Here is a 23,564-nt window from a genome sequence, read left to right on the forward strand (position 1 = left end):
GAAAGAAAGATGGTTTATTCATTTAGCGGATTTTGACAATTTGAAAACGCACTGTGTTTTTCTTTTTTTTGGGGGGGTACTTTTTGAGAAACGCATTTTCACAATACGGACACGAATGTGCAATCTGAATAATTAATTGTGCTGTGATTTTTTGCACTGTTCTGCAAAAATTGCTGTGACTTTTCTTGTCTTGTTCTGTTCGCTCTTGTCTTGTCTCGTCTTGTTCTGCCCCTGAGGTAATGCACTTACTGTCTTGTCCTTTTTTGTCGATGTCTTGTCTTGCGACTTGTCTTGGCCTGTCTCCTTGTTGTCTTGTCCCATTTTGAACCTTCTCGTCTCATCTGGTCTCGTTTTTGCTTGACCAGTCTCCTCTTCCTGTATTATCTTGTCCTCTTTCGTCTTGTCATGTCTCATCTTATCTCGTCTTGATTTCTATTAATATGTACTGCTTTGTCTTCATTTGTCTTGGCCTGTACTGTCCTGTCCTGTCCTGTCCTGTCCTGTCCTGTCCTGTCCTGTCCGTCTTTTCTTGTCTCGTCTTGTATCGTTTCGTCCTTTTTGATCATGTCCTACTGTGCCGCAGCTTGTCTCTTCTCATCTCAGTTTTTTGTTTATTTGTTTCTATGTTTGTTTGTTATAGGATTTTTTTCTTTGTTTCTTTGTTAGCAAAGTATGGAGTATTTTGTCTTGCACAAAAAGCACTGCATCACTTATATTGTTAATAATCACACTTCATCATCTATGCGGTGTGCTTGGCTGGGATTAAATAAGAAACGTATGCCCAATGATTGTGTTCTGTGTTTTGTTGGCAAAATATGCATTTTAATGACAATTAACGCTTGTTCTGTATCACCTACATTGTATATAATCACACTTCATCATCCATGCGGTTTGCTTGCTGGGATTCATTCAGAAACATATACCCAGTGATTGTTTTCTGTGTTTCGTGGGCAGAATATGCATTTTAATGCCGACGTTTATGAAAATTAACGCTTGTTCTCGGTGTGTTTTTTGGGCAGAATATGCACTTTCATTCAGACGTTTATTACAATAAACGATTGTTGCCAGTGTGTTTTGGGGGGCAGAATATGCACTCTCATTCAGACGTTTATTACAATTCACGATTGTTGTCGGTGTGTTTTGGGGGGCAGAATGTGCACTTTCATTCAGACGTTTATTACAATAAACGACTGTTGCCAGTGTGTTTTGGGGGGCAGAATATGCACTTTCATTCAGACGTTTATTACAATTCACGATTGTTGTCGGTGTGTTTTGGGGGGCAGAATATGCACTTTCATTCAGACGTTTATTACAATTCACGATTGTTGTCGGTGTTTTTGGGGGGCAGAATATGCACTTTCATTCAGACGTTTATTACAATAAACGATTGTTGTCGGTGTGGGTTTTTTTTTGGGCAGAATATGCATTTTAATGTCAATTTTGTTGCAGACGTGGATGAAAATAAACGCTTAATTGTTCTCGTTGTGTTTCGTGTGCAGATGGCGAGGATGGTCCGTGCATCGTGTCAGTCATGCTGGACGGGGAGGAGTCTATGATCGAGTTCACTGAAGGACCCACAGTAAGTTGAACCTTCTATTGATTAGTTTGCCTCTGTCTGTTTGTCTTGCCTGACTGTCCGTCTGTCTGTCTGTTTGTCTGTCTGTGTGTCTGTCTGTCTTTGCCTGTCCGTCTGTCTGTCTTCGAAATTGTTTGTATGTCTGTCTTTGTCTGTCTGTCTTTGAATTTGTTTGTCTGTCTGTGTTTGTTTGTCTGTTTACTTTGTATGCCTGTCTGTCTTTGAGTTTGTTTGTCTGTCTTTGAGTTTGTTTGTCTGTCTGTCTGTCTTTATCTCTCTGTCTGATCCTCCCTCTGTCTGTTTTCATCTTGTTTTCTCTTCTCAAAATCTGTCTCTCTGTTGATGTGTTTCCTTTCTTTCTATCTGTCTGTCCGTCTGTCTGTCTTTGTGTTACTTATAGATTGTAAATGTAAAAAAAAAAAAAAGGGGGGGGGGAAGGGCATAGAAAAAAAACCTCTAAGTTAACTCTATGTTACACATACTGTTTGGCGGTTACTCTTATCTCGTACTTTCCTCAAAATAGAGAGCGTAAACAAGAGTTGTAGCCCACTTAAGCTGTAATTAACCTTTACATGAGTCTTAAACAATGTTTTCGTCATCCGATCTCTTAATGACTAGGGATAACTTTTCCATTCAGTAAAAAAAGAAGGAGCATTCTCTCCCTCTCTCTACGTTTCTTTCTTTTGTGTGTTTCTGTCTCTGTCTGTCTGTCTGTCTGTCTTTCTGTGTCTCTCTGTCTCTATGTCTCTATGGCTCTCATTCTTTATGGCTCTGTCTGTCTGTGTCTGTCTTTCTATCTGTCTCTCTGTCCCTATGTCTCTGTCTGTCTCTCTGTCTATCACGATCCTCTCTGTCTCTGTCTGTCTCTCTGCATGTCTGCCTGCCTGCCTGCCTGCCTGCCTGCCTGTCTCTCTCTCTCTCTCTCTCTCTCTCTCTCTCTCTCTCTCTCTCTCTCTCTCTCTCTCTCTCTCTCTCTCGTTCTCTCTCAAATCAGAATACAATGGACAGTGTAATAAAAAGTGGTGTTCATTCTCTTCCACATTTCCACAGTAAGAGCAATTACGAGCTGCATCGCAATCGCTGTACCTTTTTAAATTTTCATTAATTGGCAGAACACCTCAACTAAACTGGGCTAGCGAGAGAGAGAGAGAGAGAGAGAGAGAGAGAGAGAGAGAGAGAGAGAGAGAGAGAGAGAGAGAGAGAGAGAGAGAGAGATAGAGAGAGAGAGAGAGAACAGAAAGAGAGAGAGAGGGGGAAACTGAAACTGACACTGCCATTTATTTTTAGAGGGTGACAGAAAAAGCAATGCAAACATGCTTTTTACATTTAGTCAAGTTTTGACTAAATGTTTTAACATAGAGGGTGAATCGAGACGAGGGTCGTGGTGTATGTGTGTGTGTCTGTCTGTCTGTGCGTGTGTGTGTGTAGAGCGATTCAGACCAAACTACTGGACCGATCTTTATGAAATTTGACATGAGAGTTCCTGAGAATGATATCCCCGGATATTGTTTTCATTTTTTCGATAAATACTTTTGATGACGTCATATCCGGCTTTTTGTAAAAGTTGAGGCGGCACTGTCACACCCTCATTTTTCAATCAAATTGATTGGCTGGGCGTTAAACAAACAAACAAACAAATCAAATTGATTGAAATTTTTGTAAAGGAATCTTCGACGAAGGCCGGACTTCGGTATTGCATTTCAGCTTGGTGGCTTAAAAATTAATTAATGACTTTAGTCATTAAAAATCTGAAAATTGTAATAATTTTTTTTTATATAAAACGATCCATATTTACGTTCATCTTGTTCTACATCATTTCCTGATTACAAAAACATAGGCAGGGATTTAATGGACCAGCAAATTAGATGGACCAGCAGCAAAAAAGATGGACCAGCAGCAAAAAAGATGGGTTTCAACAGCAAATTAGCTGCGATAAATAAATACGCAACTACACCAAGGCCTACAAGGGGGATTCACCCAGACACAAGGACTGTGATTGATTCTCTGTTCAGAGATGGTGTGAGAAAACCAAGGGCGATTCTGGTAGCACTGCGCAATAGGGACTTTGCAAACTTGCCTTCGAAAGCCCAGCTCAAAAATTACCTTGTCGGTCTGAGAATGAAAGAATGTGGAAAGCATACAATTTCCCTGGGTGAACTTGCAGCATGGGCTGATTCTCCCACAGCTGTGCCTGATGATGACGATGTAACTTTCGTTTGTGGTTTTGAGTGTTCGTATGACCAGAAAGAGGCTTTTTTCAGGGTGTGCATGACAACCAAGCGTCTGCTGAAACTTGGTGCTGATGCTGCGAATGTCCATGCAGACGCAACGTATAAGTTGATATGGCAGGGTTTCCCTGTACTTATCTTGGGGTACAGTGATGCTAACCGCATGTTTCACGCTCTAGGTCTTGCGGTTACAAAGAATGAAACGATGTTAAAGAAATCTGCTTGGCTGTTCAATTCATCTATTCTGCTGTTGAATTCATCCAATTTGCTGCTTCACATTCGCTGCTCACTTCTTCCTATTTGCTGCTGAAACCATCTATTTTGCTGGTAAAAATTTTTTATGCAAAAAACATATAAATATGTTATATTTGGATTAAAAACAAGCTCTGAAAATTAAAAATATAAAAATTATGATCAAAATTAAATTTCCGAAATCAGTTTAAAAACAATTTCATCTTATTCCTTGTCGGTTCCTGATTCCAAAAACATATAGATATGATATGTTTGGATTAAAAACACGCTCAGAAAGTTAAAACAAAGAGAGGTACAGAAAAGCGTGCAAAGCAGCACAGCGAAACCACTACCGCGCTGAACAGGCTCGTCAGTTTAACTCCGTTTTGCACAAGCGGCGGACTACGGTCATTGTGAAAAAATGCAGTGCGTTCATTTTCATTCTGTGAGTTCCACAGCTTGACTAAATGTAGTAATTTCGCCTTACGCGACTTGTTTTTTTTAACCGGCCCTTGCCCATTGAAAGAGAGAGACTCAGAGAGAGAGAGAGAGAGAGAGAGAGAGAGAGAGAGAGAGAGAGAGAGAGAGAGAGAGAGAGAGAGAGAGAGAGAGATGATGATGATGATGATGATGATGATGATGATGATGATGATGATGATGATGGAACTTTATTTTTCAAGGATAGAGGTTTAAGGCGACGCCTTTTCTTACAACCGGTCCTTACTTCTAATACAAATGTCTAATAAATGATAAACAAGTAAAGCAACATGACAAATAAACAAAGTAAACGAACGAATCAGCAAACAGTCGACAAGTAAGCAAACAAGCAAATAAACACAAACAACAAAATGACAAAGTAAGCAACATACAAATCGAAAGCGAAACATGCAACATGTTAATTGAGGTTACACATGTAAAGTGATCGACGGTAAAATTCACACGATACCAACGTTTACACTAATGCTAATAATGATTATATGGTGTAAGTGATGATGATGATGAAGATGTTGTTGATGATGATGATGATGATGATGATGATGATGATGATGATGATGATGATGATGATGATGATGATGATGATGATGATGATGATGATGATGATGATGATGATGATGATGATGATGATGATGATGATGATCAAGTGATGATGATGATGATCAAGTGATGATGATGATGATGATGATGATGATGATGATGATGATGATGATGATGATGATGATGATGATGATGATGATGAGGATGGAAAATCGCAACATAAATTCCACATAATACATATAATAAAGAACATATTTGTGTAATGAAAAGAGAGAGAGAGAGAGAGAGAGAGAGAGAGAGAGAGAGAGAGAGAGAGACTGACAGACAGACAGACAGACAGACAGGCAGGCAGGCAGGCAGGCAGGCAGGCAGACATGCAGAGAGACAGAGAGGATCGTGATAGACAGAGAGATAGACACAGACATAGGTACACAGAGAGTTTATTTCATGGTTGTTGTCGTTGTTGTGTTTTTGTGTTTCTGTTTTTGTTTTTCCCAAATTCCCTTTGGTTTGTATATGGGTCTGTGGCCTTAGTACAATAAACCGTTCTGAGTTCTCTCTCTCTCTCTCTCAAGCTGATAAACAAAAGGCTCTTACTCGCCCTCTTGAGCAGTCCTGCAAACAGGATGACGACTTTTAAGTCTAATGTTTTCTGGTTGCCATGGTACCGAGAGACAGCAGAGCGAGGTGGTCTTCTGTTGTCATCTGGTCCCAGATCTGAGGGTCTCGTTTCGTTTTGTTTTTGGAGTACTCGATCTGTCATGGCTGGGGCACTAAAGGTATTACTCTTTATTGGTATCTGTCTTTCGTCTACGCGATTAAACATGAGCACATTTGTCTTCTTGTTTTATTGGGGATGCGGGAGGGAAGTCGGGGGGGGGGGGGGGGTGGGAGGGGGCGGTCAGGAGAGGGTGGTGGTATAGGCGGTTGGCTGCGATGGGTAGGAGATTGGTAGATGTTGGTGGTGGGTGGAGGGCGGGAGGGGGGGGGCGGAGCGTGGGAGTTGTTCTTTTTCAAGACTAAGCAAGCCACACACATTTTCAAACTTTGACATATAAGACGTATCCACTTTAAAAATGTCATGAAATGTCAGAAGATGGAAAAACAGAGAATTTGATTCCTAAGGCAGTTATTGCACCTGACCACGCCGATAGAATTTCTCCCACTTCTGAATTCCTCCCACTTCTGAATTCCTGTCCTCCATAAAACACCCGATCCCGTTCACTCTTTACGAAGGACAAGAATCTAAAATGGGAGAAACTCAATATACGCGTGGTCAGGTGCAAGAGCGGTCATGCTAAGCTGTTTTATGGATCAAACGATCGTCTTTTTTCCTGGTGACATTTCACGTGTGTGTGTGTGTGCGTGTGTGTGTGTGTGTGTGTTTGTTGTGTGGGTTGTGTGGGTTGTGTGTGTGTGTGTGCGTGTGTGGTGTGTGTGTGTGTGTGTGTGTGTGGTGTGTGTGTGTGTGTGTGTGTTGGGGGGATTGCGTTATAAAATATGTTTTATTATTTTTGGAAAACATGAGATGCACCTTTACATGAGTCTTTAATCCCCGAGTACGCTAGTACTTGGGTCCAGCAGACTTTAATTGTGTGTCTGTGTGTGTATCTGTGTGTGTGTCTGTCTCGACTTAACAGCTTATTGCTGGGAAACTACTGGGCGCAGTTCGTTCAAAGTTGATACACTAACTTGATAATAGGTCCGATTGATCGTATTAAAACTTCATAATGTTACCTGGGACCTAAATGCCCCCAAAAACACAAAAGTTCTTGACGGTTGGACGAATTCAATCGGAGCGACAGCCAGCCATTGAACTGATAGAACAGCCGAACGCGTGCGTCATGAAAAGCATGCGTATCGCATGCGAGACGAGCCAGCCAGCGGGTGGGGATTAATTTGGTCTCGGCAAAGAAACTACAGTGCAGGTTTGGTCTCGGTGAGACTGAAAGAGAGACAGAGAGCACGAGAGAGAGCGACAGGGACACTGTGTCAGTGATTCAAGGTGGTGGCTTGGTGGCCAAAGGGATCCGGGTTCGATTCCCGGCATGGGCGGTCTATTTTTATTTTTTTTAATTCTTGTTTACTATTGTTTATTATAAACGTTTTAATGTTTTATTTTACTCTAATAATTTTTTTAATTGTGTAAAATAAATTTAAATTTTTTTTTTTAATTCACGTGCACAAGACAAAAACTTTCATACTGTGCCAAAGTGATCCGAGTTCGATTCCCGGTATGGGCGGTCTATTTTTTTATTTTTTTTTATTTTTTTTTAATTCTTGTTTACTTTTGTTTATTGTTTTATTTTACTCTAATAATTTTTCTAATAGTGTTAATAAAAAAAAAATTTAAATCCACGTGCACAAGACAAAAACTCGGGTCCAGCGCCAGCGTTTTTTTTTTATTGTTTTCGCCACCCGATCTTCTAGCAACCTATATGTTTCCGTTTGTCTGATATCTCTCTCTCTCTCTCTCTCTCTCTCTCTCTCTCTCTCTCTCTCTCTCTCTCTCTCTCTCTCTCTCTCTCTCTCTCTCTCTCTCTCTCTCTCTTACTCTAAAAGGGCGAGGGCCGGATAAAAAAAACCAACATGCTTCCATTGCTTATTCTGTCACCCTCGAAAAATAAAGTTCAATTCAATTCAATTCAATTGTCTCTATTTCTCTTTATCTCTGTCTCTCTATTTCCTCGAATTCTTAAAAAAATAAAAAAATAAAACACACACACACACACACAATTCAGCCTTGTGATGACTCATTCATTCTCCACATACACTGACCCAGTTTCGTGTAGCACAGAAGTTGATTTAGAACAAGATTCTTCCTGCCAGTTAATTGCGAAAGAGCGTGGATACTTTCCATTCATTTGACATTTAGTTTCTGTCGCTTCGATCGCCTGACCGAGAGGAATTAGAGCTGTATGGCCTTCCTTCGGCCTTTTCGTCAGTGTGCACGGGCTTTCCGGCCAGCAGAATTAAGAGTTTTGAGGCAGACGGTTTTACATTATGCCAGAAAATGTGTGTCAGAGCGTGGGCGCTTTGAAGAGACGAGGACACGAGAGAAAGAGAGAGAGAGAGAGAGAGAGAGAGAGAGGGTGGGGGAGAACGAACGAACGAACGAACTTTAATTTACAAGGATAAAGGTTTTATGGCACATTGCCTTGTCTAACAAACAACCTGTCCTTAAAAGAGTCAGACAGACAGACACAGATAGAGACAGAGACAAAGAGAGACAGAGAAAGACAGACAGGCAGACAGACAGAGACAAAGAGAGAAAGACAGAGACAGAGAAATAGAGAGAGGGGGCGGAGATAGGGGGGGGGGGGGTGATATGTTGAGCGCAGCGGGAGGGATGAGGGGTAAGAAGAACGAAACATTATCCTTATCATTTTCGAACTCCTACTCAAAGGTCTGTGCCATAATTATGTGTCGAATGGGGGGAATGCTACATGCCTGAATGAGAAATGAAATCAAGGACGATGACTTACGGTTTTGTTTTGATTTTTGTTATGAGCACGCGATGCCTGCATGTCGACGACCGTCTCGACAATAATTACCTTGATGAGGTCATTGTTACTATTTCGGAGTGTTCCCCTGCGATTTTGCTTGGTTGACATACTTTTTTTTTAAGATTAAAAAGTTAGTTGGGTTTTTTTTCGTCTTGAAAACTAACCAGATGCATATTATTGAATCTTGCTTTCTGTTTTTCAAAATCGAAGGCTGAATTCTTGAGGCCTCCATCTCCGTGACAGATGTATTCATGCAAAAAGAACAAGATCAAATACTTTGGTGTGTTTTGTACCAAAAAAACCACAAAAATGTATGCTTGTCACATAGATACAATGATATTGCAAAAAGGAGACTAATAAGGGTTGTTTAAATCAACCATGGACATGACTTGTATTTGATGCTCGATGGGATTTTCTTTATTTTAGTGTCGTTTCAAGCTAGTCAGTCTTGTGATCGCGATAGTTGTTCTTAAACCCCGTGTTACAGGTATTCTGACTCTCACAAAAACTGTTCGCTATGCTACGCCATTCAAATCAAGTAGAAAAACCATTGTGATTGTATTATATTTGTCTGGAAGAAACTGCATGGCCAAAACAAATGTCAGCCGTGTGAGTTTGACGATTTTATTTCAGGTTATATGCAGAGATTTTTCCGGTAAAGAGGGAACAAAAATGCTGGACATTTTGTTGTGAACTCGATCACTGCAATCATTTATCTCCTTTTCATAAAACAGCAATATGCACGTACTGCCAGTTTCTTTGTTCATATCGAAGCACCAATTCCCCAGGGCTTTATGTCCTTTCCAGAGAGCGTGCAAGATTCTCATTTCGTATTTGTTATTTGAAAGAACATCTTTCACGAAAAGTTTGAAGAATTTGTCTATGAAATTGAAACTGAAAATTAGTATTAATTCTCAGCCTGACGTGGGTGTGCTTTTTGAAAGATTGTTTTATGCACGCCCACTTCTGTCTGTTCTGCCAGCATTGTCAGGGGATTTCTTTTTTGTGCTCACAGCAGACATTTCTATCAAGAATAAGATTAGACGTTACTGGTAGGATGAGTTAATATCATCATCCTTTGGTCACGATGGGATCCAGTTATGACAGCCATCTCTGGCGTTTGTCTCCTTTTCGTGTCTCGGGCGGACAGATGATTCCAGAAATAACTCAGTTTTTCCATGGTCAATGGAAGAGTGAGCGCTTAAAACAATTGCCATTAATGAGGGGAGGCAAGCGATCACGGTGGTAGAGAATATGGAATTCTGATGTGCATATTTTCGAAAGAAAAAGATACACGAAGCTCTCTTTCTTTCTTCCTTTCTTTCTCTTTCTTTCTGGAATGAATGAACCTGATTTCCGAGCTGTTAAGGTAATCACATTTCTAGTTAACATTCTGAATAACATTATATTGTTTAGCCCCCTTCATTTGCTCTTGTCAATCTGTCATACAAAATTAGACACCACAACTTTGATCATTTCTGTGGCAAATGACAACGCTGCAGTTATAATCATGATACATGCCTCCACCCCCCCCCCCCCCTCCCCCCCCCCCCCCACCCCCACCCCCCCCCCCACCCCCACCCCCCCCACCCCCCCCACCCCCCACCCCCACCCCCCCCCCCCCCCCCCCCGTCATGTAATTCTGTCACAACATCATCATTTTGATCATTTCAGCGGCAAATGTCAACGCTGTAGTTATAATTATGATGCACCCCTCTGTCACACTAAAATAAACATCAACATTTTGATCATTTCGGTCGCTTAAATAATGCTCTGGTAAGGTATTTCTGTCTTTAAAAAGTCACTACTTTACGGACATAGTTTGCTGTCTCCCAGTCTGACTCTATCGAACAAGACTGCTGCCTTAGCCGCGCTGCGTAGGAATCTGACACTCGTCTGAATTTATGGTGTGTGTCTATCCTTTGCCCGCCACTGGAGATCATCATTCGGAGCCACGGATGATATAAACACACAGATCGAAGAAGCCTGTTCCAAATCCGGCTCTCTAAATGTGCCCCTAGATGGAAAAAATAGTATACATAAATACTGGATGGCATGTCTTCAGAGTTCTGGATTTAGATACATCTTGTCAGTTATTTGTCAGGGGAAATGTAGGTCCTAGAATCATTTGATACACACCACTGTCGTGTCCGTGGGGTCTGCTGAATCCAGGGAATTGCAACGGTGCTTGAAATAGTGTCTGACCTTTAGTATATTGCGGGGTGATGAGGGAATGTTAGTTTGCTTGTTTAATGATGGGACGTGGTTCTAGAAGTCTTCTTGGAGACTGAATGTTATAATTCATATTTTGGGATATCGTGTATTATGTTATTTTCAGCCCAGAAAGCGCAGAGCGTTGCACCCTTAACTTTGACTGTCTTTGTTTCTTTGGTATGTTTGTTCGCTGGATTGACGATTAAAAAAAAATGAAGACATCTTTTCGGAGGCGGAATGTGATATTTCATATTTTGTGTCTTCGTTGTGTTATTTTTGGCTCCAAAAGCCCAGCAAAAAGCATTGTTTATTCGGTACACCCGGTTACTGGAATGGCGATGGAAAGTGAAGCCTTTAGTTTGATTGTGATGGTTTATCGTCTGAGCCTTTGTTGGGGTTATTTTCAACTCAGTAGTTACAGTACGTTGTCCCAGCTTTAATTACCTGGTCAGAGTACAGTCGTTAATTGATTTTTTTTAAATCATTAAAAAAAACACGGGGTTGGCTGTCTGTCGGTTAATTGCTTTCCTCTCAGCTTAAGTCAATCGCTAATAAGGTAACTCTGTGTCAGCGTTTAGGTAAAGGAGTATTCTCCTTCCGTCCGTCTGTCCGTCCGTCCTTCCTACCTTCTTTCAATCCTTCTCTTTTTTTTCCTGCCTTCTTTCCTTCTTTCCCTCCTTCCTTCCTGCCTTCTTTCCTTCTTTCCCTCCTTCCTTCCTTCCTTCCTTCCTTCCTTTTGATATGTAAGTTTCTCTGCTTTACTCTTACGCTAGGACGTTCGCCTGCCCCAAAAATAGGGGCAATTTGCAATTTTGCTTCGTCGAGAAACGCCGACACATCGTATGATCTACTCTGAAATGGCCCACGCTGGAAGTGTGAAATGTCTGCTCTGTGTATTACCACCACGAGGGTTGTATGTTGGTCGATAATTATCACTCTTCGTGTTCTGTCCTTATCTTCCAGATGCTCCTGTTCTCTCTCTCTCTCTCTCTCTCTCTCTCTCTCTCTCTCTCTCTCTCTCTCTCTCTCTCTCTCTCTCTCTCTCTCTCTCTCTCTCTCTCTCTCTCTCTCTCTCTCTCTCTCTCTCTCTCTCTCTCTCTGGGGGCCCGGTAGCTCAGTTGGTAGAGCACTTAATGTAATAATAAGGTCGCAGGTTCGAATTCGGGTGGGGACGGACACGGGTCGACTTTATGTGCGACCACATAACCTTGCCCTTGCCCAACCCCGTGTCACCACAATGGCACGTAAAAGATATGGGTTATATGATAATTCGAGTTTTACGCCCTCAGGGCTTTTGATGAGATACACAAGTGTATGCGTGTTTAGGTGGTATCAGCCATCTGCACTTATGCACTTGTGGTGACACGGGGGTGGGAGATGGATACCGTCTTTGGGTTTGCACATGAAGTTGACCCGTGTCCGTCCCGGCCTGGATTCGAACCTGCGACCTTCCGATCACAAGCCCAGTGCTCTACCACCAGAGCTACCCGGGCACCCCTTCTACCTTGACCCGTGACTGATGGTTTGTATTTGACACAGTTCAGTTTTGGTAACCAAAATACCATGGCCTCCTTTCCTCGAAAGGCCATGCAACCACTTACGCTTGATTCTCTGTGAGCCTTGCGCTTTGCTCCCTCGATCTTCGTCCTTTCTGCCCCTTTATCGTCTATTTTGGGCTGATAGCAAATACTATCATCAAAGGTTCTGAGCCACAGAATGTAAAGGCATTTCCAAAGTGTCACACACTTACCCTTGCACCCTACTCTCCTCCCTCGAGGACATTCCAGTAATTACCAGTGCAGTTTGACCAACACGGATATCCTTGCATCAGACCACGGCTGAAGTGAGGTGACAAAACCGACCGTCCATCGTTTAAAGCCCAAGTGCCAGCCGAGGCGTCCATCTAATGAGAGCGACTGACCCCTCGGGGCGACATCGAGCTTTAGCACGTGCAACTTGTACTTGAGGTAGTCTCGGTGTGCCAGGCAAGTTCTTGACATTTATCACGGTGTCTGTCGTACAGGGACCAAGGGCAAGGTTATGTACGGCGGCTTATGTGTGCTAAAAGTGATGATTTGATAACGAACACCATTTTGGTGAATTACTGACATCTCACTGACATAGTAACATTTTAACATTGTCGCCATTGAGGCGAGACAAACATTACCTTACAAAGAATGCAATGCTCTTTGTAGTCCAATGAACTGTTATACTTGCGAACATCTTTCTGAAAATAGATTGATGCCATGCCACTGTCTTCTGCGTGTGTAGTACGTTGAGGTAATTTTTTAGGCGGCTTGAAAGTGCTTTAAATTTTAAAATGCAGTTACCTTACAAGACGTCGGTTAAACAGCGGTACTTGTCATAATTATCAGTTACAATAACAAAAATTACCCTGCGCTGCATACGCTTTACAAGTGGCTGCTTTTTTTCTGATGACGTTCGCGCACGAGTCAAAAGTCTTCATTCGAATTATCTAGCAAGACATCGTTACTTCAGCAGTGTTAGTGTGATCCTTAATTTACACTTTTGGCGTTGGTATGCCGCCATACAAAGTCGCACACAGTAGCACGAGACAGGAGCATGGGCAGGGGATCCAGCGAACGATGTATGGCATGACGACCTTGCCATTACAGGCTGTTAGTTGTGTTCTTGCTCGATCTCTGCTGCGTTAATTGATCCTGATATCGAAGGACATGTCACTAAATCACCGAAAGGCCATTCCTGTCAAATGAGAAAATCTGCTTTGTTACTTCCTGTGGGCACAGACAGGCATGCAGGCATACACAGAGATAGGCATACAGACAGAGAGATTAGCTTTCAACAGAAAAAGCGACAAAGCGATGAAACAAACAAGCAGACAGACAGACAGTTATACAAAGAGAAATTCTGGTCCCATCAAAATATTGAACGGCTGATACAAAACAAATTGCAATAAGAAAACATTTGAATTAGCTAGTTAGGTCTTTGCGTGACGTAAAGTGATTCCTGCAAATGATTGCGGAAAGGGCTTTCAAATCTGTTTCTGCTCAACAATAACATCGGTGATAGGTAAACCTTAGGAAAAAAGTTGTCAATGACGTCACACAAAAAAATATCGAGTGTAAACACATGTGTGTTGGATGCACCTTCAAATGATATAGCATGGAGAGTTTCCTGAATTGTTAAGGCTGGAGTCTACCCCTGAGTATAGGAAGTAGATTTAAAACAGGCCATTTGCCCAAGTGTCCCAAATAAAAAGGTTAGACAGCATTGATAACGACCTGATGGAAACCAGGAAATCGATTATGTTTGCATTTGAACACTGCATAGTATACACATACACTGAATATACACATCGGGGTCAGTTATTCGAATTCGCTGCGATTGCTGGTTCTAACTAGTCGACCACTTGTTATTGTTGTTTGGCTCACTAAAGCGGTGCGCAACTCTTCCTCAACTCTTGAAAAGCCTGACAGGTTTATTTCCGGACAACGTCTATTTAACAGCAAAGTAACTGTTGTTTATGTGAGTGTTCTGCATTGTTTCTCTATCACATTCTTCATATGTGATCATTTGATTTTTGATGTGTTCACATATCTACATATCGTCAGTTGTGGTTTGTGGAAAAATCGGACACTCCATACTCACATTTCAGTCGTTATTGTGAAAACTAGCGCGTTAAGCTCTATTTTATTTGTGATTTTTTAGCCTCATCACCTTCCTTCAACTTACAGAAAAAAAATCATTTTTACAAACGTTTATCACTTAAACAAGGAGTATAGTCTCCAGCCTTTAGATTGTACATGTATGTGTCGATTTATTTTTTACGTTGTTATGTTGATGTTTATGTCTTTTTTGCAAGTTTCCGGCAGGGTTTCTTGAAGTTTCCGGAAGGGTTTCTTGTGGCTTCAGGGTGCGATTCACTGCAAATTCATAATTGTTGCCACTGGCAACCGTTATCCGTTTGTTTAATTGGATAAGCAGTACATTAGAAGAATGCTCACGGGCTCCCAGCCACTTCCACCAGAGTTCATTGCCCGAGGTGTTGAGTGATTTAGGTAATTAGCTAGTTATGTGTTTCTGGTTCATTTTCTCTGTACACACTTGGAGGGGGGGAGGGGGGTTGGCTTTGAAAGAGGTTGTCGTGCCCTTCGTAAACTTTAGGAATATACAGAAACGTACACACTCATAAACAAAGGAAAAAACACAACTAAGTTGCGACGATCAGTCTTCTTCAATACAATACAATACAATACAATACAATAAACTTTATTAATCTCTAAAAGAGAAATTGCATTGCTGAGCTTTTGTGTCCGTAATAAAACATACATAAAACATTCAAAAATAAACATTTGTTCTTTGTCATTCATACATTCTTGTGTTCTTATACATTTCTTCAATTCATGCATCATTATTCTATCATAATTATGTACATACATTTATTCTCTTTTAACAGTCTGTCTTCAAACGCATCTCAGAGAGGAAGGCTAGAGATTTGTGTTGTGCCATAGGTAAAATCATTTGCTTAGCTATGAAGTAATGTTATCACATGTTATTTAAGGAAAATGAGTAAATATATGTACCAAGCGTATAACATCAGCAAAACTGAGAAGATACAGCACATTGGTTATCACATAAGAAAGTATATTAAAAATAAATTAACATGCATTCAGTTACGTACAACAAGAATGATAAGTGATAGAAAGAAGAAAAGAAGTCTCGTAGAAGACAGACAAGATACCCCACATTTCAAAATACCGTTCCATACTGGTGTCGGTAGAATTGTGATTCAAAACAAACGTTGTAAATAGAGTCATTTGAATTGTGTATTGTGTACGTGATTGTGTTGCATTTATTTAAAGTTTATTTGTTTTTAAATGTGAAATTGTTGCTGTTATTAAGATGATTATATTTAAGATTGTAAGGCGCTTAGAACTATTTTAGGATTTGCGCCCTATAAATACCCTTATTATTATTATTATTATTATTATTATTATTATTATTATTATTATTATTATTATTATTATTATTATTATTATTATTATTATTATTATTATTATTATTTAAGTTATTGAGACATCCCAGTGCACTAAGGGATTTATAGAGCAAATCGAGAAAATTCATTATTGAACGAAGCGCATATATAGCGCTGAGTTCAATAATTATTTTCGAGATTTGCTCTATAAATCCTTTAGTGCACTGGGATTGTTTCAATAACGATATTGTCAGTACCGCCAAATAAACAAGTCGCGTAAGGCGAAAATACAATATTTAGTCAAGTAGCTGTCGAACTCACAGAATGAAACTGAACGCAATGCCATTTTTCAGCAAGACCGTATACTCGTAGCATCGTCAGTCCACCGCTCATGGCAAAGGCAGTGAAATTGACAAGAAGAGCGGGGTAGTAGTTGCGCTAAGAAGGATAGCACGCTTTTCTGTACCTCTCTTTGTTTTAACTTTCTGAGCGTGTTTTTAATCCAAACATATCATATCTATATGTTTTTGGAATCAAGAACCCACAAGGAATAAGATGAAAGTGTTTTTAAATTGATTTGGACAATTTAATTTTGATAATAATTTTTATATATTTAATTTTCAGAGCTTGTTTTTAATCCGAATATAACATATTTATATGTTTTTGGAATCAGCAAATGATGGAGAATAAGATAAACGTAAATTTGGATCGTTTTATAAAGTTTTATTTTTTTTTACAATTTTCAGATTTTTAATGACCAAAGTCATTAATTAATTTTTAAGCCACCAAGCTGAAATGCAATACCGAAGTCCGGGCTTCGTCGAAGATTACTTGACCAAAATTTCAATCAATTTCGTTGAAAAATGAGGGCGTGACAGTGCCGCCTCAACTTTCACGAAAAGCCGGATATGACGTCATCAAAGACATTTATCAAAAAAATGAAAAAAACGTTCGGGGATTTCATACCCAGGAACTCTCATGTCAAATGTCATAAAGATCGGTCCAGTAGTTTAGTCTGAATCGCTCTACACACACACACAGACACACACACACACACACGCACACACACACGCACACACACACACACGCACATACACCACGACCCTCGTTTCGATTCCCCCTCGATGTTAAAATATTTAGTCAAAACTTGACTAAATATAAAAAGAAGATTCAAAACGCACATTTTGCAACGCGCATTTGGATAGGCGTAACTGTGTGGTCACGTCAGGTTTGTGTCAGATCTACTTTTGTGTGGGCTGTCTCAAGTGTGTCGTGCTTTCGTCACACGCAAACTCTTGTTTTAATTTCTGTTGGTAAATTCCAGTGTAGCGTTAAGCTAAAGAGTGATGATCTTTCATAGAGACCTCATTTAAACTCGGAGAAAGGACTGTGCTCTTAGCTAGTTATTTGCGATTCGAAACCTTCATCGAGCTTCGACAGGTTGACTGTGCAGAGTTTTGCCCCTTGCCAAGGTCGACGGTAAGCACATTTTCAAAATAAATGTGGCATGTTTCTCGTGTGGTATCTTCACTCATCGGGGAGTCTGGTACTAAATATGAACGGTAAGAATGCTCTGAACCCTACACGTATTATATCCCCATCGTTTTATTGTTCACATTTGCCCAACATGTTAATTTGCTGAGCGGGATTTATGTCGTCTGCTACGCTATGGCAGTCTCATTTCAAAAACAAAAATTGCTCGTCACGTTGCACTGAGTCTGCACGCATGAGGCAGGCTGGTAATAAGTCTTATATACGGTAAGAACGTTCTAAACCCTACACGTTTTCGATTCCGATTGTTCTTGCCTTGAAATAATAATTCGGAAAACATTCATTCACTGAACAGATGCAGTCGTATTTCAGTGTAGTCTGCTACGTGCTGATCTAGCTGCTACGTTATCGGAATAACACTTGTGTTTTCTATTAGCAGCTGGGAATTGTATACTAACTCCTCATTTGGTAATGTGGATAATAAGCTACATGCCACTAACATGGCATAATTATGAGAGGAATCTTCGCAAGTCGAAACTGAAAAATTAGACACAGCGGGTTCTATTTTTAGATCTGTGGCACAGGCACATGCAATCTTGTCAGAAAAAAACCACTTTTGCTTTAATTGAGAAACAGGAAATGTATGGTCATAATCATTGGTATTGTGGAGAATATAAGCTACATGTCATGAATTAATTCTGAGAATGAGAGCACACTCTCGCTTAGGCAAAGGGCGGAAGAATACGCTCTGTGGAAAAGTTAGCGCACTCCAAGAGTGCGCTAACAGTTTTAGCGCATCGCCATTAGCCAATCAACTGCTTCACATCAGTCTTGTGACACCAGTACTTACTGACAATTATTATTATTATTATTATTATTATTATTATTATTATTATTATTATTATTATTATTATTATTAAAAGAGACAGATAATTGCTGTTATGTAACGCCGTCTATGCTCCCCCCCCCCCCCCCTCCCTTTCCCCAATGTTGGACAGAACGGGTAAAATCTCATTGGTGCAAAATGCCTGAAACTCGGGGGCGAAACGAAAATGGGACGAAACAGAAATGAGGCGAAATGTGTTTAAACCTGTAAATGTTAGGTCTAATGATAATAACGCCAGCCTTTTTCTTTCCTTTGACGTCCAGTTACCACGTTTGTTTGTTTCTTTATTCACCTTCAAAGGCTTGCAGCAAAAGACTTTACTCAAACTTCTCTTCTCAAAAACTGAGCTATCAGAGATCAGAAGTAATGCCCGGTAAAACTATGTCTGTCATCTTCTTTCTTTTTCCTCTATTTCTTAGTCGGTTTATTTTATTTTCAGTGTATGTTATTTTTTCCCTTTGCGAATACGCGCACAGCTTTCAGTCAGCTCTTGTCTATATATTCTATTGATAGTCGTTGAAATCTTTTTCTTCTTCTCGCTTTTGAAGTCTGTAAATAGATAAAGCACCAGAGAAAATATTGTGGAAGCGTATATATCCGGATTTCCATCAGCGTTTGGGAAAGTTCAACTTGTTTTCGGTAGATTACGCCTGTCTGAGAGAGATCAAAGGAAAGGAAGCAGAAATTGAGTGGCCAAGTGTCTGAGTCACTGTGCTTTCAGTCAAAAGTTGTGTTAATTAAATTCCTCTTTTATTCTTTTTACATTAATTCCCTTTTTCCTATTTACATTTAGTCAATTTTTGACCCAAAACTTGTCAGATAGACAGGGAATCGAGACTAGGTGATGGTGTATGTACGTGTGTGTCTATGTGTCTGTTGAGCACTGCCAGGAAAACTGCCGGACACATGATGATGAAGCTTTACAAAAAGGTTCTTTCGGATAATATCCCGACACTTTTTAATTTCTTTGATAAATGTCTTTTACGTAATATCCGACTTTTTTTCTCGAAAGGTGATGGCACACTGTGTCAACCTTGTTTAAAAAAAAATTATTGAAACTTTGATCAAACATTATTTGACACAGTCCGGACTGTGGGATTGCATTTCACGTTGCTCTGAATACTTCTTAACTTTCTAGGATCACAAAACCTGTGAATCCAAACGCTGTAAAGATGATATATCTGTCTGCGTTAACCCGACCAATCCTAATATGTATTGCCAACCGGGGGCAGGGGAGGTGGGGGGGGGGGGGAGTAAACAAGAGTGAAAAACCGAGAAGAAAAGCAATTTTAAAATGAAGAAAAGACAGCCATACTAGTCCCTCTCTTTTTTTTCTAAAAAAACAACAACACACAAGTCCTACAGTGAACACACTTTTATATTTAGCGTTCTAAAATATGTTGCGTTTATTTTCCATCGTGTGAGTTAACTTTCAATCAGGAACAAGGGAAGACCAGACTGATAGACAATGACAATGGACGTTCATTTCCTCCTGTCTGCTCACACTCATTCACCAACAATAAATCTTGGCCTTCTCCTTTTTACATTTAGTCAAGTTTTGACTAAATGCTTTAACATAGAGGGGGGGATCGAGACGAGGGTCGTGGTGTATGTGTGTGTGTGTGTGTGTGTGTGTGTGTGTGTGTGTGTGTGTGAGTGTGTCTGTGTGTGTGTGTGTGTGTGTGTGTGTGTGTGTGTGTGTGTGTGTGTGTGTGTGTGTGTGTGTGTGTGTAGAGCGATTCAGAGTAAACTACTGGACCGATTTTTATGAAAGTTGTCATGAGAGTTCCTGGGTATGATATCCCCAGATGTGTTTTTCATTTTTTCGATAAATGTCTTTGATGACGTCATATCCTGCATTTTGTAAAGGTTGAGGCGGCACTGTCACACCCTCATTTTTCAATCAAATTGATTGAAATTTTGGCCAAGCAATCTTCGACGAAGGCCGGACTTTGGTATTGCATTTCAGCTTGGAGGCTTAAAAATTAGTTGATGACTTTGGTCATTAAAAAAAGGAAAATTGTAATTAAAATTATTTTTGTATAAAACGATCCAAAATTACGTTTTTCGTATTCTTTATCATTTTTTTATTCCAAAAACATATAAATATGTTATATTCAGATTAAAAACAAGCTCTGAAAATTAAAAATATAAAAATTATGATTAAAATGTAATTTCCGAAATCGATTTAAAAACAATTCCATCTTATTCCTTGTCCGTTCCTGATTCCAAAAACATATAGATATGATATGTTTGGATTAAAGACACGTTCAAAGAGTTAAAAAGAATAGAGATATAGAAAAGCGTGCTATCCTCCTCAGCGCAACCGCTACCGCGCTTTTCTGGATTGTTAATTTCACTGCCTTTGCCACGAGCAGTGGACAGACGATGCTACGAGTGTACGGTCTTGCGGAAAAAATGCAATGCGTTTAGTTTCATTCTGTGAGTTCGACTGAGCTTGACTAAATGTTGTATTTTCGCTTTACGCGACTTGTTACACCCCCAGTATAGGGGTGTGTATAGGTTTCGGTCGATGTGTTTGTTTGTTTGTTTGTTTGTTTGTTTGTGTGTTTGTGTTCGCATATAGATCTCAAGAATGAACGGACCGATCGTCACCAAACTTGGTGAACAGGTTCTATACATTCCTGAGACGGTCCTTACAAAAATTGGGACCAGTCAAACACACGGTTAGGGAGTTATTGGTGGATTAAAATTATACAAGGACTTATAGAGGGACATCTTCATGGTCAAAGGGAAATAACCATTCTCACTCAGTCACTGCCACCAACTGAGAAGGTTATTTCCCTTTGACGGGGGTGTTTTTCCTACCTCGGAGGAATTTCTTGTTTTCTTTGTTTTTATATTTAGTCAAGTTTTGACTAAATATTTTAACATAGAGGGTGAATCGAGACGAGGGTCGTGGTGTATGTGTGTGTGTGTGTGTGTGTGTGTGTGTGTGTGTGTGTGTGTGTGTGTGTGTGTGTGTGTGTGTGTGTGTGTGTGTGTGTGTGTGTGTCTGTGTCTGTGCGTGTGTGTGTGTGTGTGTGTGTGTGTGTAGAGCGATTCAGACCAAACTACTGAACCGATCTTTATGAAATTTGACATGAGAGTTCCTGGAAATGATATCCCCGGATGTTTTTTTCTTTTTTTCGATAAATACTTTTGATGACGTCATAACCGGCTTTTTGTAAAAGTTGAGGCGGCACTGTCACACCCTTATTTTTCAATCAAATTGATTGAAATTTTTGTAAAGCAATCTTCGACGAAGGCCGGACTTCGATATTGCATTACTTGTTTTCCTTCTCTCTTTTCACTTACTTTGTTCTCTAATGAGGTGGACATGTATTGAAACGTAAATGACTCCTGTCACAAAACTAGTCAATATCGATGCTGGTAAAGGCAACCTTTTTTTTTTAAACAACATGAATTGTGTATGAACGTTCATACATTATGATTCTGTAAATGTAACCGTTGTGTTTGGTTTTTGAGTCACTTGAGAAAAAGTGACTCTATGTAATCGGTCAGTGTTAGTCTGTCGGGCCGGCCGTCCGGCCGGCCGTCCGTAGACACCACCTTAACGTTGGACTTTTCTCGGAAACTATCAAAGCGATCGGGCTCATATTTTGTTTAGTCGTGACCTCCAATGACCTCTACACTTTAACGATGGTTTCGTTGACCTTTGACCTTTTTCAAGGTCACAGGTCAGCGTCAAAGGAAAAATTAGACATTTTATATCTTTGACAAAGTTCATCGGATGTGATTGAAACTTTGTAGGATTATTCTTTACATCAAAGTATTTACATCTGTAGCCTTTTACGAACGTTATCAGAAAAACAAGGGAGATAACTAGCCTTTTCTGTTCGGCAACACACAACTTAACGTTGGGCTTTTCTCGGAAACTATAAAAGTGACCGGGCTCAAATTTTATGTGAACGTGACTCATTGTGTTGTGAATAGCAATTTCTTCCTGTCCATCTGATGCCTCATATAATATTCAGAACTGCGAAAGTGACTCGATCGAGCGTTTGCTCTTCTTGTTTGGTCAATAATAACATGTTCCAATAGCCGACCATTTTTGTTTTTGATACTTGCATGATAGTTATACCCGATTTTTTTTAAATAAAAATAGTCCTTCCAGTTTCCTTTTAAAGTGATGTGTAAGCAATGGCAAACTTTTCACCAGTTCCAGAGTGTTTGGCCATAGAGCTTTCTTGTAGAAACAGCGCTTATACAAGGATGCCACCTACATAGTTTGTAACTTAGCTGGGGTTTGTTTTCCCAGCAAAGATTTATTTTTGTCGATCGAGGCCTGGGGTTACTGCTACCCTCTCAAGGGGATGGGTGTGTGTGTGTGTGTGTGTGTGTGTGTGTGTGTGTGTGTGTGTGTGTGTGTGTGTGTGTGCGTGCGTGTGTGTTGGTTTGTGTGTATGTGTGTGTGTGTTCTCAAGGGAATGTGTGTGTGTGTGTGTGCGCGTGCGTGCGTGCGTGTGTGCGGGAGTGCGTGCGGGCGGGCGTGCGTGTGTGCCTGCGTGCGTGCGTGCGTGTGTGTGGTGTGCGTGCGTGCGTGCGTGCGTGCGTGCGTGTGTGCGTGCGTACATGAGTGTGTAAATTTTTACGTGCGGCGTGCGTGTTTGTGGGTTTTTGTGGGAGAGATAGATCCAACTGTTACCGACAAAGCCATTCCGGTTTATTTTATGTTTCATATGAACTAGAGATGGGTATGTCATCTTTCTAAGGGTTTCAAACTCCTTTGAAGTGAACCAAAATAGACTTTCAGCATCCTGTCTAGCGCTCTCTTCTCCTGTCTTTTATTCCTTAAGATGCTGCTCCTGAAATGCGTTGGATTATGGAAACTCTAGTCAATAACCATGTTGATCTTTTAGAACGTTTGAATCGGATTGTAATGGCACGCGACCACAAAGGAAATATGGACCACTATTATTCTCTAGCGTTTCATTCCTTTAGGGCATGGGTGATCTTTGTAAAACATTGGGTGTGTTTGTTTTGTTTTGTTGTGTTTTATTTTTTATTTTTGTTTTCAGTCATGTTTACCCGAAGTGATTTGGTTACAAGTTATAAAATGTTCAGGTCGATTCAAAATGTCGTTGAGGTTTGGAACAAGTAAAATACTTGGTCGGATTTTTTTTTAAGGGTGATGGTGTTTATGCACTATTTTTCTTAATCGTTTAATAATTATTCTCTTTGGACTTGTGTGTGCATATGAAAAATGTGTTTCAGCTCATGCAGTATATAACCCTAACTGATTCTCTTCCGAATAACAGTTTCGAGTTTCAGGTCGATTTGATAACGTGTTCAATTAGCTGGAAATACTGCCACTTTTGTGTAGACATTTTTTTTGATGGAGATCAGTCAGACACAAGAGCTGGCTGTGTTTTTGAATAAATAATATCACGTGGTGTGGACTCGTTGCTTGAACCTT

At 40.3% G+C, this 23,564-nt stretch overlaps 1 protein-coding gene across 1 annotated transcript in view; it reads left to right on the forward strand.

The window, feature by feature from the left end:
• Positions 1–1,504: 1,504 nt before the first annotated feature.
• Positions 1,505–23,564, forward strand: part of LOC138963792 (GTP-binding protein RAD-like) — a gene marked incomplete at its 3' end in the record, with an annotated part of 33,117 nt that continues 11,057 nt past the window's right edge. Inside the window, 1 exon segment of the mRNA XM_070335649.1 lies at positions 1,505–1,579. Coding sequence (XP_070191750.1) covers positions 1,532–1,579 — 48 coding nt within the window.

This window comes from Littorina saxatilis, linkage group LG1 (assembly GCF_037325665.1).
Source record: "Littorina saxatilis isolate snail1 linkage group LG1, US_GU_Lsax_2.0, whole genome shotgun sequence".
NCBI classification, from domain to species: Eukaryota; Metazoa; Mollusca; class Gastropoda; order Littorinimorpha; family Littorinidae; genus Littorina; species Littorina saxatilis.